The 15,555-nt window shown below is 40.6% G+C and overlaps 1 protein-coding gene across 15 annotated transcripts in view; it reads right to left on the minus strand.

Annotated features, from left to right (window-relative positions):
• The window catches only part of TFDP2 (transcription factor Dp-2), a 207,217-nt gene that overhangs the window by 43,577 nt on the left and 148,085 nt on the right, over positions 1–15,555 (minus strand). For 9 of the 15 annotated variants that reach the window (XM_063602581.1, XM_055110566.2, XM_055110570.2 and 6 more), the window contains 2 exons: positions 7,729–7,850; positions 6,250–6,297 (listed from right to left, as the gene is read on the minus strand). The exons of 1 other annotated variant lie outside the window; for it this stretch is intronic. In XM_063602581.1, the coding sequence (XP_063458651.1) occupies positions 6,250–6,297; positions 7,729–7,850 (170 nt within the window). Of the gene's footprint in view, positions 1–6,249; positions 6,298–7,728; positions 7,851–12,968; positions 13,269–15,555 lie in introns of those variants that run through there. 5 more of the 15 variants (XM_063602582.1, XM_063602583.1, XM_063602584.1 and 2 more) reach the window with 5 other exon arrangements.

The raw sequence follows: 15,555 nt of genomic DNA on the forward strand, positions 1-15,555 counted from the left end.
TTTTTTTTTTTTTTTAGCCAGAGTCTCACTCTGTCACCCAGGCTGCAGTACAGTGGTGTGATCTCTGTTCACTGCAGCCTCTGCCTCCAGGTTCAGGCAATTCTCCTGCCTCAGCCTCCTGAGTAGCTGGGACTACAGGTGCGTCCTGCCACGCCCAGCTAATGTTTTGTATTTTTAGTAGAGACTGGGTTTTACCATGTTGCCCAGGCTGGTGTCGAATTCCTGAGCTCAGGCGATCCACCCACCTCATCCTCCCAAAGTGTTGGGATTACAGGCATGAGCCACTGCGCCTGGCGTGCGTGTGTGTGTGTGTGTGTGTGTATGCGTGCGTGCATGTGTGTGTGTTTTAAAGACATTCTTCTCGGCTGGGTGCGGTGGTTCATGCCTGTAATCCCAGCACTTTGGGAGGCCGAGGTGGGTGGATCACTTGAGGTCAGGAGTTCAAGACCAGCCTGGCCAACATGGTGAAATCCAGTCTCTACTAAAAATAGAAAAAAAAAAAAAAAAAAAAAAAAAAATTAGCCGGGCATGATGGCAGGTGCCTGTAATCCCAGCTACTCCGGAGGCTGAGGCAGGAGAATCGCTTAAACTCAGGAGGCAGTGGTTGCAGTGGGCCGAGATTGTGCCACTGCACTCCAGCCTGGATGACAGAGCAAGACCCTGCCTCAGAAAAAAAAAAAAAAAAAAAGAAAAGAAAAAGAAAATGACATTCTTCTCATTCTGTCACCCAGGCTGGAGTGCAGGGGCCTGATCTTGGCTCATTGCAGCCTTGACCTCCTGTACTCAGCGATCCTCCCGCCTCAGCTTCCCAAATAGCTGGGACTACAGGAGTAATACCACCATGCCTGGCTAAGTTTTGTATTTTTTCTAGAGATGGTGTTTTGCCATGTTGCTCAGGCTAGTCTCGAATTCTTGGGCGCAAGAGAATCGCCTGGGTTGGCCTCCCAAAGTGCTGGGATGCCAGGCGTGAGCCACCGTGCCTGGCCTGCTGTTGGTTTTTGCCAATTGTCTTTAACATACTAAGTTCCCTTCTATTACTAGTTTGCCACTTACCATAATGAGTAGAGTTTAATCAAGTCATGTGCTTTTTTCTGTACCAACTGATCATAACATTTTTCTCCTTTATTTTGTACAAAACCCTAGATTCTCAGCCTCCTGCCCACAAACAGCAAACTACCCCATATCTAAAAGCTACTGTGGAAGTCCCTCAACTTTCTGAGGTTCTTCCTGCTCTAGTTTTAGCCCCTCTAGTTCTCCTGCCTCAGTAGATTTCTGGTATCTTCAAATAACACAATCCCAGCTATTCTCTGCAGCAACACTAGACTGCTGCCAGGTTATTTCATTAAAATAAAAATTCTGTTTTCATGTTTTAATATCTTGAAGAACTGTTTTTAGCAATCTTTTCTTTTTTTTGAGATGGAGTCTCACTCTGTCGCCAGGCTGGAGTGCAGTGGTGCAATCTCAGCTCACTGCAACCTCTGCCTCCCAGGTTCAAGCGATTCTCCTGCCTCAGCCTCCCGAGTAGTTACAGGCACACGCCACCATGCCCAGCTATATTTTGTATTCTTAGTAGAGACAGGGTTTCACCATGTGGGCCAGGATGGTCTCGAACTGATCCGCCTGCCTCAGCCTCCCAAAGTGCTGGGATTACAGGCGTGAGCCAACACGCCCGGCCGGCAATCATGTTTTAAACTTCATAGAATGTTTTTCTTCTTTGCTTCTTTTCCATAGGATCTTCTTTTTCTTTCATGAATATTATCTCTTCTCAGGAACCTTCAGACCTCTCAAAGGGTGATAATTACAACTTTATTTTATTGTTCTTTTTTATCTTACATCCTCTTGGGTCATAACTTTTGTTTATTCATCTTGTTCCTTTTCTTTCATCATAGTTTTCCAAAAATGTCCTGTTCTTTCATGTTCACGAATGTTGGATTCAAGTTTTCAATATATAGAGTTTACATGAGCTTCTTGTATGCAGACTTGTTTTCCTAAGAAGGTTCCCCCACTTGTGGAGGGCTAACCACAACTTCTGTGGATGTGAGTGGGCCATGCTGGCAACAAGCTTAACTTCAGGTTGTATTTGCTGCTAAGCAGGCAAGCAGGCAGCCAGTCTGGTCTCTCTCTCTTCCCACAAATACAAATGCCAGTATGAGGAAAACCTGTTCTGGGGCATACTAAAATTCTTAAACCAGCTGAAGCAGGCAGTTGTTTCCCTGGGATCAGTTCTCCAAGTTTCAGCCCTGGGGGAGAAATGTTTTTGGGGCAACTGCTCTGTGTATGGAGGTGGGATAAAAGGTACAAGGGGATTTGAAGGGTTGGGATGGTTCAGCTGGCCCAGCTGCTAAAAGTCTATTCAATCGCCCTCCTTACTTCCTCCAACAATTCATTCTTGCTTTCTACACAGGTCAACTTTAAGCCTGGAGCCTCTCTGTGACAATGTAGGCTACAATGGCTACCATTTCTGATGCTGACTTCTTCCACGCAATATGCGATGTAGATTTCTCTACTTTCACTTTTCATTATAATAACACTAGCTTTCATTTTCTAGTTGGAAAATCTATACCCCTATCATTTTTTACAGCACTTTTACAGATTTACTTTTATTATTATTATTATTATTATTATTATTGAGACAGAGTCTCGCTCAGTCGCCGGGGCTGGAGTGCAGTGGCACGAACTCGGCTCACTGCAACCTCTGCCTCCTGGGTTCAAGCAATTCTTGCGCCTCAGCCTCCCAAATAGCTGGGATTATAGGCATGTGCCACCACACTCGACTAATTTTTGTATTTTCAGTAGAGACAGGGTTTCACCAGGTTGGCCAGGCTGGTCTTGAACTCCTGACCTCAAGTGATATGGCCACCCTGGCCTCCCAAAGTACTGGGATTACAGGCGTGAGCCACCATGCCCAGCCCCTTTAATTATTTTTTATACTAAAATTTCAATAAGATCTTAGCAGTGGGCATGAGGGAGGTAGGGAGTAAACATGAGACGGAGTCTCACTGTGTTGACCAGGCTGGAGTCTCACCCTGTTGCCCAAAATGGAGTGCAGTGGTGTGATCTCGGCTCACTGCAGCCTCCGCCTCCCGGGTTCAAGCGATTCTCTTGCCTCAGCCTCCTGAATAGCTGGGATTACAGGCACCCACCACCATGCCCAACTAATTTTTGTATTTTTAGTAGAGACAAGTTTCACCACAAAAAACCTCAGCCTCTCAAAGTGCTGAGATTACAGGTGTGAGCCACCGTGCCCAGTCTGTGGTTTTATTTTCTTATTTAGGTTTTAGCTTCTTAATTTAGTTCCTTTGATAAAGAATGCTTCCTCCTGGTTTCTTTGTTTGGTTTATGAACTTATAGAGTGTTTACATCCTGTGGCCAAATTTTGATGTTATTTGGAAAGAGAGGGTCTTGGTGTTTGAAAGAGCTCAGGTTCTAAAAAAATGTATAAACCCTATATATTTAAGATTTAAATAGAGAGCTTCCAATTTAAGATGGACTGGGCTGGGCGCGGTGGCTCATGCCTGTAATCCCAATTCTTTGGGAGGCTGAGGCGGGCAGATTGCAAGGTCAGGAGATCAAAACCATCCTGGGCTAACACGGTGAAACCCCGTCTCTACTGAAAATACAAAAAAATTAGCCAGGCATGGTGGCACACGCCTGTAATCCCAGCTACTTGGGAGGCTGAAGCAGGAGAATCACTTGAGCCCGGGAAGCGGAAGTTGCAGTGAGCCGAGATCACACCACTGCACTCCAGCCTGGGCAACAGGGTGAGACTCCATCTCAAAAAATAAACAAACAAACAAACCCCACTAATATACTATGGTTTGAAAAGCATGTTACATTTTATTAATTATTTCCTTTGAAGTTTCAAAAGAATTACACCCAAATAATAAAAAAGTATTTTTCTTTCTTTCCAGGCACGTAACTAGAATCTACAAACCATCTTTTGACATTTTCCCAATAAATTTTTTTATGGTTTACAAAAGTAATATACAACTTAAATGTATAGCATTGTATCTCAAGTATAAATTGCAATAAATGTATTTCATTTTAGTAAGGAGTTATATAAAATATATAGTAAAAGTTTCATTTCTTGTTAAAAAAGAGTCAACCAGAACATTTAAATCAACAAAATATTTCAGTCGTGTTTATAAAATTAACCCTTGACCTAATTAGCAAAAAAGTAAAAAATAAAAAAAAGGCCAGGTGTGGGGGCTCATGCCTATAATCTCAGCACTTTGGGAGGCCAAGGTGGGTGGATCACTTGAGGTAAGGAGTTAAAGACCAGCCTGGCCAACATGGTGAAACCCCATCTCTACTACAAATACAAAAATTAGCTGGCACACGCCTGTAGTCCCAGCTACTTGGGAGGCTGAGGCAGGAGAATCACTTGAGCCTGGGAGGCAGAGGATGCAGTGAGCCAAGATTGCGCTACTGCACTCCAGCCTGGGCAACAGAGTGACACCCTGTCTTAAAAACAAAAGAGGCTGGGCGTGGTGGATCACGCCTGTAATCCCAGCAATTTGGGAGGCCAAGGCAGGAGGATCACTTGAGGTCAGGAGTTTGAGACTAGCCTGGCCAACATGGTGAAACCCTGTTTCTACACAAAGACAAAAACCTGCTGGGCATGGTGGTGCATGTCTGTAATCCCAGCTACTCTGGAGGCTAAGACAGGAGAATCGCTTGAACCCAGAAGGTGGAGGTTACAGTGAGCTGAGATCAAGCCATTGCACTCCAGCTTGGGAGAGAGAGGAAGACTCCATCTCAAAGAAAGAAAAGAAAGAAAGAAAGAAGGAAGGAAGGAAGGAAGGAAGGAAGGAAAGAAAGAAGAAAAAAGCATAAAGAAAAAAATGAAACACCACTGTGCTAAATCTTACTCATTTAGAACAAGGAATAAAGAAAAATACATGTAGCAATCTTCGTGGTTTGACAGAGGGGTGGTGGGGATACATTACAGAAAAGTTATATTCAAAACTTTTTAAAAAATGATAAAAAAAATGCTAGGAAAAAAAGCCACTGAACCAAATGTAGAAAGAGAAAGTTGAACCAATGGCTAAACTATAAATTTAACCTAACACTTTTATGTGTTCTCACTTATAGATCTTTAGAATTCTTACTTAAGGAGAATAAAGAGAATCTTGGTTTTTGTACTGTTTGCAGTGCAGAGATGCCACCAATCATAACTGACAAATAGTTCCATTTTAAGGCCTTAAACATTGCTAAATACATCTGCAAGAACTTGTTCTGTTGCCCTTTCGAAGGATAAACACCAGTAAAGACCAGTTTGAGTTGGAAAGAGGACTTTCTGTTAGAGAGTAAAGAACATTTCATTTCTATGATACAGCAGCTCCTCAGAAGTGATTGTATCTGTTGAAAACAATTAGGACCAAGAAGCAAGCAACAAAAGCCACCAAGGAACTGAAACAGCACTAGTGTCAGGGCAAGAAAACACACATCCTTTATACATATTCCCATGGTTCTCACTCAGAACCTACTCACTTTCATTTTCGACTGAATTCTAACATATTTGGCCATCTAGTTTCTCAGGGCACAGCAAATCAGAGATAGCAAATTAGAAAATGTAGGAGTTTCTGACATGGCAGGCATTTATTTTTTACTTAACAGACTACAAGTGATTCTGATGCACAGCCAGAATGGAGAAGCCACTGTCCTAATATTCTAAGATAACATGAACTTTCCTTATGCCCAACATATTGCTTAAGAAACAAGCAAGTTTGTTATGATTTATAAATGTTTTAAGAAAAACTTAGCCGGGTGTGGTGGCTCATGCCTGTAATCCCAGCACTTTGGGAGGCTGAGGCAGGAGAATTGCTTGAACCCGGGAGGCAGAGGTTGCAGTGAGCCAAGATAACGCCACTGCACTCCAGCCTGGGTGACAGAGCAAGACTCCATCTCAAAAAAAAAGAAAAAAGAAAAAATTGTTAAAGTTTGGGCATGTTAGGGTAATGTGGAGTATTCACTTTGATAGAACTCTTCATTTCCCAGATGGAAAGAGGGGAGAGACTAAAGGACATACTACCAATAGTCAATCTGCTCACAGGGTAATTTCTACTGAAACCATACAGATACCATGAGTGAACTGGGGCACTCAATGCAGAATGAAATAATGGCAAGAACTGAAAGAAGTTAAAGTTACATGAAGAAAAACATCGCATTAAACCAGAGCAGTGGCAATGCCAACAGCCTCTCTATATAGCCAAATCTTCCAAACAAAATAGTTAGACTTATACTCACCTTTCTGAAAAATCAGAGTCTATAAATTTTCTAGCCCGTTTTCTATCACTAAAAAGGAAAAAAGATAGCATAAAAACAATACATACTTAAATATAATTTAATTTCATTAATACTTTATTATAACTTGTCTAAAATTATACACTGAATATTCAAAGACTAAAACTAACAAATACAAAAGATAGGTACATAAAATAAATCTTAATTTTATCATGTGAACAAGGTATCACAACATAATAATTATAAGTTGAAAAGAGCTCAATGACTAGTTAGAGAGGAAAACACTGCAGACTTGCAAACAAGATAGAGAAAAATTTTCTTCACTCTGCGAAATACTGACTATAAAAACACCAGACAATCCTGCCACCTCCAATATAAAGCACAAATGGGGCCGAAAACATCCAGACCCTGGTCATTTCCAAAGTGGGCCAGCACTGCTAGCACAGGCTTGGCTTTCACGTTATAATCTTTCAAGGCTATAGAGAAATCCAGGGTAACCTTAGATCTACATAAGAATGTTCATAAGGATTGAATAACCCATAGGATTCCAGGTAATTCTGTCATTTCAGCTCATTTGATAATGGAAAAGTATGCATATACAAAACTCTTCTGTCTTTAATGTATTTGTGTTTGTACATGTGTGTAGGCATGTATTTATGTATATTAATATGTATGCATATTAAAGCACTTTGCCAGGATTATTAATTCACTTAATATCCTTGAAGCAAGGAGATTCTTACTGAACTAAGATTTACCATCTGCTTGCTCAAACTCACATATGACAGAATCACCAATGCAGTATTCCACCATGTAAATAACTTCTAAAGTAACAAAACGTCTAAGGTAACAAAATGAGGTTTTGAGTAATTTATCTTATTTATTTTTCTTTTATGGAAGTATGAGGTGCTAAAATGATAAAGAGTGGAGAAAGGTATAAGTATTTTACAGGCAAAGATGAAACATATAGAAGTTTGTACTAAAAGTGACAAATTAGTAACAGAAGGGATATTGATTCAATTGTTCAGCATTTAAAAAGAAGAGGAAATTTAATAAAAAATTTATTTGCCCTCTTTTCCTACCCTTTTCTGGTTTTTACGGAAGTAATTCATAGGGGAAATTCTGAGTATAGCCAACACTTAATATTTAACTCCTTTTCTGTGTGAGTTAAAAATATATAAAAATATAGTTTTTATATCTCCAAAGCAGTTAAATGTTATAATAATAAAAGTAGTCCTATTCCAGAGTTTAAAAAGTCACAGGGTTTAGTTATGAGTTATTGCACTGTTTTTTTTCTGTTTAAAAATACTTATTCCAGAGATTATTTATATCTAAGATATAAAGTGAAATAAAATAGGTGATTTTAAAGGAAAAACATTTGTTTTTAAGAACGAAACTAAAACAAGAACAGAAGACAAGATAGTAAGAAAAAAATGTCTAAACTTTTTTTAAGGTTTTAAAAATAGTAACTTGCAACACTCTTACCCAGGGACCCAGCCAGTAGCTTCTGCTATGTGTGTCTGAGTAACCATTGCTGGTGCAGGGGTATATGGACTCCCAATCAGAACACTTCCTGAACTGGTTAGTCTCTGTGGTGTGCTTATAATCTGTAAAGTTAGGAACAAAGAATATAATATTCTTAATTATTAAGAAAAGCCTACAGGCAGAAAATAACATTGATTGCTAACCTACATATGAGGAAACCTTGCTGCCTAAAAGGCACTTAATGTCAGTCATCTAAAAATATAAGCAATGCCTTTGATTTACTTATATCCTAGGATCTTAAAGCACAAGTATCCTGAATACTGACATGAGGTCACAATGCAGGTTTCAGCAAATAAATGGCAATTTGGAAGGATTAAGTAGAGAACTGATAATGCTTTAAAAATCAGAAAAATGAAAAGCTTCCTTTGAAACTGAGGAAATGAATTGCAGTACTAGATTTACTAGTAAATGAATTGATTTACTAGAACCAGGGCAACAGCAAATCACACTTCCACAGTCCATCATACAGTATACACAAAGATACTATCCAGCTTGGATTATTGTATAGATGCAATTTTATCCTTTTTTAAAAGAGTATTGGACCGGGAGCGGTGGCTCGTGCCTGTAAACCCAGCATTTGGGAGGCCGAGGTGGGAGGATCACCTGAGGTCAGGAGTTCAAGACCAGCCTGGCCAACATGGTGAAAACCTATCTCTACTAAAAATACAAAATTAGCCAGGTATGGTGGCGTGCACCTGTAATCCCAGCTACATGGGAGGCTGAGGCAGGAGAATCGCTTGAACCTGGAAGGCGGAAGTTGCAGTGAGCTGAGATCACGCCATTGCACTCCAGCCTGGGCAAAAAGAGCAAAACTCCATTTCAAAAAAAAAAAGAGTATTCATGTTATTAAATACTCTTTGAAGACAGTTTAAAGACCATAAAACATTCTACCATGTGGATTTATTATTCTCTATTAGATATATATGCATTTTTAATTATTCACTATTATAAAGAATGCTGTGATAAACATTTTTTACAAAGACCTTGCCCTTAATTTCTATTTCCTAAGGCTAGACTCCAGAAAGGGGATTAATGGAACCCCTAAAGACTTTTTTAGAAAGGTATCTTATATGTGTTACCAGGTCTTAAAATTTTCACTGGTTACAAAACAAAACATGTTTTTCCCAAAGACATTTATAATAATTAATACAAAAAAACTAGCAGCCTAGTAATAGCTTTAGAAGTATTTTCATGTAAAAAAAGGGGAAGAGGCATGCTCCGGTGAATGGGGATATTAATGAAACATGATTGGCCCCTATTTGGATAATTGTTGAAACAACTGCTGGGTATATAGTTCTATTTTTGTAAAGTTTTGAAAGTGTTCATGATAGTAAGTTTTAAGTCCCAACTGAGAGAGAAAAATGTCTACAGGGACTACAAGTAATTGTTAATAAGTCCTCAAACAAGAGAAATAGTTCTATTTCTACTGCCTTATGCAAGACAAAATGCTAATTAATTTTTATCTCCCTGACCAAATGAAACATGTTTCTGCAGCCAGGGTGAATCATTAAGTTCATTGCTAACTTGCTCCATACATAACTGAAGGGAAGGATTAATAAGCATTTCAAGCTCTTTATTTGCATTTGAAGGAGTCAAACAATAACCTCTGAAGCATAAAAATAGTTCAGACCTAGTTATTAAAGTCTAGTCAACATTTATTCATTTACCAAGTATTTAAGAACCTTAGTTAGAGTCTGTTTATGTTTGACTATGTTAGTTTGGGGCCAGGAAGATGTTAGTACCTAGAAATGTTTATGAAATAGTTTCAATCCGTTCATTCCATAGTTTAAAAAAATAAAAACAAAAGTTAATAATACTGACAGATGTCTGGAGAGTTCTGATTATGTACAATACACCAAGGGTATTAAATAAGGCACTCAGAAGTTTGCCTCATGAGAAAACATAAAAACAGACAATGTGTCTGTACCTCTCATCAAATTCTGCCTTGCATTCCAAGTATGCTTGCACTTCCCACTCCACACGTCTGGTCCCACATCCCCACTTTCAGTGCATCCCCCATTTCAGTGCAGGATCTTTAGGGGTGGCGAGTACCTTGCTAAACTATGTCCTTTGCAGAGTTTAATACAGTGGTAGGGGATGCTCATAGGAAAGGTACAATAAATATTTACTAACTGGGATAAAATACTCAACTTTTAAAATAATAGGGGAAAAAGTAACTTCATTTATTGATATGCTAAAAGGTTTATATAAAATCCACTAAAAAAATACAGCATAGTTTCCACCAATCACTACATCACATTCTCTATCATGCTGACCTTGGATGGACAACTTATAAAGAAAAATGTGAGTTATTTGATTAGCCTCTGGTCAACCCTATTCCTTGAACAGCAGTGTCTACAAAGCTATTCTAAGCATTCCAATTTACCCTGGAAACAGATTGTATTACTACTGCAGTATTTCTATATGGTATTAGCAGCCTACATGCTTGGTTTTGCTGATTTACAGGACTTTGTAGAAAAAAAAAGGAGCTGGGCATGGTGGCTCATGCCTGTAATCCTAGCACTTTGAGAGGCAAAGGCAGGCAGATCATTTGAGGTCAGGAGTTCAAGATCAGCCTGGCCAATATGGTGAAACCCTAACTCTCCTAAAAATACAAAAATTAGCTGGGCATGGGGGTGGGCACCTATAATCCCAGCTACCTGGAAGGCTGAGGCAGGAGAATCACTTGAACCCAGGAGGCAGAGGTTACAGTAAGCAGAGATCATGCCACTGCACTCCAGCCTGGGCGACAGAGTGAGACTCTATCTCAAAAAAAAAAAAAAAAAAAAAAAGAGAGAGAGAAAGAAAGGAAAAAAAGAGAGGAGGAAGGGAAAGAGGACATAGAGAAAAACTGGCTATCTTTATGAAAATGACTTTGAAAGTGAATTCTAGTTTACATTTTCTTTTTTTCCCTCCCTCATTGTCAGATTGTTAGCTGCGGCTGATCGGAGAGTGATTAGCACACTCTGCTCCTTTCTCTTAGCACAGGGCCTGGTACATAGCAATTCCTTAATAAACATTTCCTACATGAACAAATTAGAGAGATGATGCACCTGAATAGGAAAGATAAGGCCTAAGAGTATGTGAGATACAGTAAGTTCCTAAACTAGGATAATGAGAGTGAAATGTAAGAAATAAAACAGAAGGAAAGTCGGTAAGACTTGAACAGCCACAGAATATAAGAAAATTGATTTACAGGGTGATGAGCCGGTCATGCTTTCTAACCCTGAACCTTAATTTTGAAATCCCAGGCCAGGCACAGTGGCTCACTCCTATAATCCCCGCACTTTGGGAGCCTAAGGCAGGTGGATCATTTGAGGTAAGGAGTTCGACACCAGCCTGGCCAACATGGTGAAACCCCATATCTACCAAAAATACAAAAAAAATCAGCTGGGTGTTGTGGTGCACGCCGGTAATCCCAGCTACTCAGGAGGCTGAGGCAGAAGAATCGCTTGAACCTGAGAAGCAGAGGCTGCAGTGAGCTGAGATCGTGCCACTACACGCTCCAGCCTAGGTGACAGAGCGAGACTCTGTCAAAAAAGAAAAAAAAAATTGAAGTATTAAAGTTGGAGGTAAAAATATACTTTTAATATTCACTTGATATGCTAAGGAAAATGGAGTTTTAAATTTCAGAGTCCTCCTACCAAAAATCCAGACATCCTTAACTTAAATGTTATCATGTGGTTTCTCTGACAATAGAATTAGTTACTCTGGGAAAATCACATAGCAATTGAACATTACTCTGAACATTTTCCTGCCCTCAATCAACATATTTTATGTGCTACTGCCATCTACAGTTAAAAAAAGCCAAGAGAGCATATGTATTCTAAAGGGAAAAAAAATTACAAAATTATAAAGTGGTATATTAAGAGATTTCACTATTTGATGGAATTTTGGTTTTCACTATAAGAAGCATGCAGTTTTTACTCTTCTAAAATAAGACAGCCATGAGATTATCTTATACAGTTGACCCTTGAACAACATGGGCTTGAACTGGGCAGGTCCACTTATACATGGATTTTCTTCCACTTCTGCCACCCCTGAGACAGCCAGACCAACTCCTCCCTCTTTCTCCTCCGCAGCCTACTCAAAGTGAAGACGTCGAGGATGAAGACTTTTATGACAATCCACTTCCATTTAATGAATTATAAATGTATTTTCCTAATGATTTTCTTTGTAATATTTTTTCCCTAGGTTACTTTATTGTAAGAATACAGTATACAATACATATTAACATATGAAATAACATTAATATAACATAAAATGTGTTTTCCGATTATTTATGTTATAGTAAGGCTTCTATAGTCAATAATAAGGTATTAATAGTTACATTTTGGGGGAGTCAAAAGCTACCCATGGATTTGTGACTGCACAGGGGCTGTGCCCTTATCCCTTGCATTGTTCAAAGGTCAACTGTATAAATAATCTTAAGATCTATAACATATAACCATAAGACAGCCTGTAAGAAAAGGGCAAGTATCTCAAACTAAAATAGGTACTGCTAAACTAGTTTCCATAACTACACAAAACTTTTCATGGGGCCTTTTGAAATTTCTATCTACCATTAAGATTTGGCTTCCAAAAGACATGTAAAGTTCAAAGGGCAAGCACAAAAAGAAGGCTAAGAAGCAAATGGGTGAGTTTTTAATGCAGGATTTCTTTTTTTTTTTATTTTTATTTTTTGAGACGGAGTCTGGCTCTGTTGCCTAGGCTGGAGTGCAGTGGCGTGATCTCAGCTCACTCCAAGCTCCGCCTCCTGGGTTCACGCCATTCTCCTGCCTCAGCCTCCTGAGTAGCTGGGACTACAGCGCCCGCCACCACGCCCGGCTAATTTTTTGTACTTTTAGTAGAGACGGGGTTTCCCCTTGTTAGCCAGGATGGTCTCGATCTCCTGACCTCGTGATCCGCCTGCCTGAGCCTCCCAAAGTGCTGGGATTACAGGCGTGAGCCACCGCGCCCAGCCTAATCCAAGAATTCTTTAACTAAACAAAAACTTTTTTAAAAATCATGGATGAGGGAGTTAGAGGAGAAGCGATAAATGGCTGTAACTGGGTGTCTTAGTCCATTCAGGCTACCATAACAAACCACCTTAGACTGGGTAATTAATTAATTTTCTTTAAAGTCTTCTGCAAGGAGTACAAAACTGGGTAATTTACAAACCACAGAAATTTATTGCTCACTGTTCTGGAGGTTGCTGAGAGGTCCAAAATGAAAGTGCCGGCAGATTCAGTGCCTGGTGAGGGTTTATTCTCTGCTTCAAAGATGATGCCTTCTGGTTGCATCCTAATAGCAGAAAGGGTCCAGGGCACTCCCTTCAACCTCTTTTATAAGGGCACTAATTCCACTCATGAGGGTGAAGCCCTCATGACTTCATCACTTCCCAAAAGGCCCCGCCTCTTAATACCACCACAGTAGGGATTAGGTTTCAACATGAATTTTTGGAGGAACCCATTCAGACCACAGCATTCAGTTCCTGGCCCTCTAAAATTCATGTCTATTTCACAGGCAAAATACATTCATTTCATTCCAATAGTCTCACAAGTCTTAACTCCTTCCCAAAATCAGATATGGGTAAAACTCAAAGGTGCAATTCATCCTGAGGCAAATTCCCCTCCAGCTGTGAGTCTGTGAAATCCAACCTGTTTCCAAAATGCAATGATGGGACAGGCACAGAACATGCATTCCCATTCCAAAAGGGAGAAAATAGAAAAGAACAAAGGGATAATAGGTCCCAACCAATACAAAACCCAACAGGGCAAACATTAACTTTTAAGGCTTCAGAATAATCTTCGACTTGATATCCTGCCTTCTGGACACACTGGAGCAGGAGTTGGGCCCCCAGGGTACCAGGGGCCCCCACCCCCATGACTTTATTGGGGGCAGCCCATGCTGCAGTTCTCCTGGGTTAGAGTCTGAGTCTTCTGCATGTGGCTCTCCCAGGCTGGAGTTGCATGCTGGAAGCTCTACTAGACTAGGGCCTCAGGGAGCAACCCCGCGCACCTCAGCTCCACTAAGCTTTGCCCTGGTGAGGGTTCCCAATGGTGGCCTCACCTCTGTAGCAATTCTCTGCCAGGATCTGCTAAGGCTCTCCAGGGCATCTTTTGAAATCTAGGTGGAAGTTATCATACCCCACAGCTTGTACACTCTGCACCCACTGGAGATGGCATCACTCAGACACTGCCAAGGTTCACCACCTGTGCCCTCTAGAGGAGCAGCCACTATACTTGGGCCTACTGGAGCCACACCTGGAATGGCTAAGGAGCACTGTGCCAAAATTTGGGGAGCAGACTTGACACAGTGCCAGGAAGGGATTGCCAGGGTTTCATTAGCGCCTGAAGCCCCTCTTTTGATAGTTCTGTCCCCCATGCCTTGGCACTCTGGGCCTGTGATGGGAGGAGCAGCACCAGTAATCACTGAAATGCTATGGGTTTATTCTTCCATTGTTTTGATGAACAACACCAAGCTCCCACCCACGCATGCTAATCTCCTTATCAAAAGGTGACTAGGCCACTCTTTTGGTGTTCTCTCCAGAACATGCTTTTTTATTCTTTACATGGCCAAGCTGAGAATTTCCCAAATCTTCACTTCTGATTATAAATTATATCTTTAATTCATTTCTCTCTTCTCACATTTTACTATAAACAGCCAAGAGAAGCCATGTTGATCCCTAAACACTAAAAATTTCTTTGACCAAATATCCAATTTCACTGCTCCTAAATTCCTCCTTCCACAAAACATTAAAACAGGAAAACAATTCAGTGAAGTCCCTTGCCACTTTTTTGGTTGTTGTTTGGTTGTTTTATTTTTTTGAGATAGAGTCTTACTTTGTCAGGGTCACTACAGCCTTGGACTCTTGGGCCCAAGTGATCCTCTCTCCTTAGTCTCCTGAGTGGCTAGGTGCCACCATGCCTGTTTTTTTTTTTTTTTTTTTTTTCTGAGACAAAGTCTTGCTCTGTTGCCCAGGCTGGAGTGCAGTGGTGCAATCTCTGCTCACTGCAACCTCAGCCTCCCAGATTCGAGTGATCTTCCTGCCTCAGCCTCCCAAGTAGCTGGGATTACAGGCACCCGCCACCATGTCCGGCTAATTTTTGTATTTTTAGTACAGACAGGGTTTCACCATGTGGGCCAGGCTGTTCTCGAACTCCTGACCTCAAGTGATTTGCCAGCCTCGGCCTCCCAAAGTGCTGGGATTACAGGTATAAGCCACTGCACCTGGCCTAGCTAATTTTTTATTTTTAGTTTTTTTTTTTTTTTTTTTTAGTAAAGATGAGGTCTCACTATGTTGCCCAGGCTGGTCTTGAACTCCTGGGCTCAGGAAATCCTTCTGCCTTGGCCTCACAAAATGTTGGGATTACAGGAATGAGCCACTGGGCCCAGCCTTTTGCTACTCTGTAACAAGGATGGCTTTTCCTCCAGTTTCCAATAACATGTCCCTCACTCCTATCTGAGACCTCATTATAATGGCCTTTACCATCCATATTTGTGCCAACATTCTGTTCATGACCACAGAGGTAATCTCTAAGAAAAGTGAGGCTTTCTCTATAGCTCTCCTCTTCTGATTCCTCACCAGAATCACCCTTAATGGTCTATTCATCTCAAGAGGCTTTTTCCAGCCTGTTCCTCTGAACTCTTCCAGCCTCTGCCCATTATCCAGTTCCAAAGCCACTTCTACAGTTTTAGGTGTTTGTTATGGCCACACCCCAGTTCTTGGCACTAATTTTTGTCTTAGTCTGCTATAACAAAATACCTTAGCATAGGTAATTTATA

The sequence above is a fragment of the Pan paniscus genome, chromosome 2, assembly GCF_029289425.2.
Source record: "Pan paniscus chromosome 2, NHGRI_mPanPan1-v2.0_pri, whole genome shotgun sequence".
In the NCBI taxonomy this organism is placed as follows: Eukaryota; Metazoa; Chordata; class Mammalia; order Primates; family Hominidae; genus Pan; species Pan paniscus.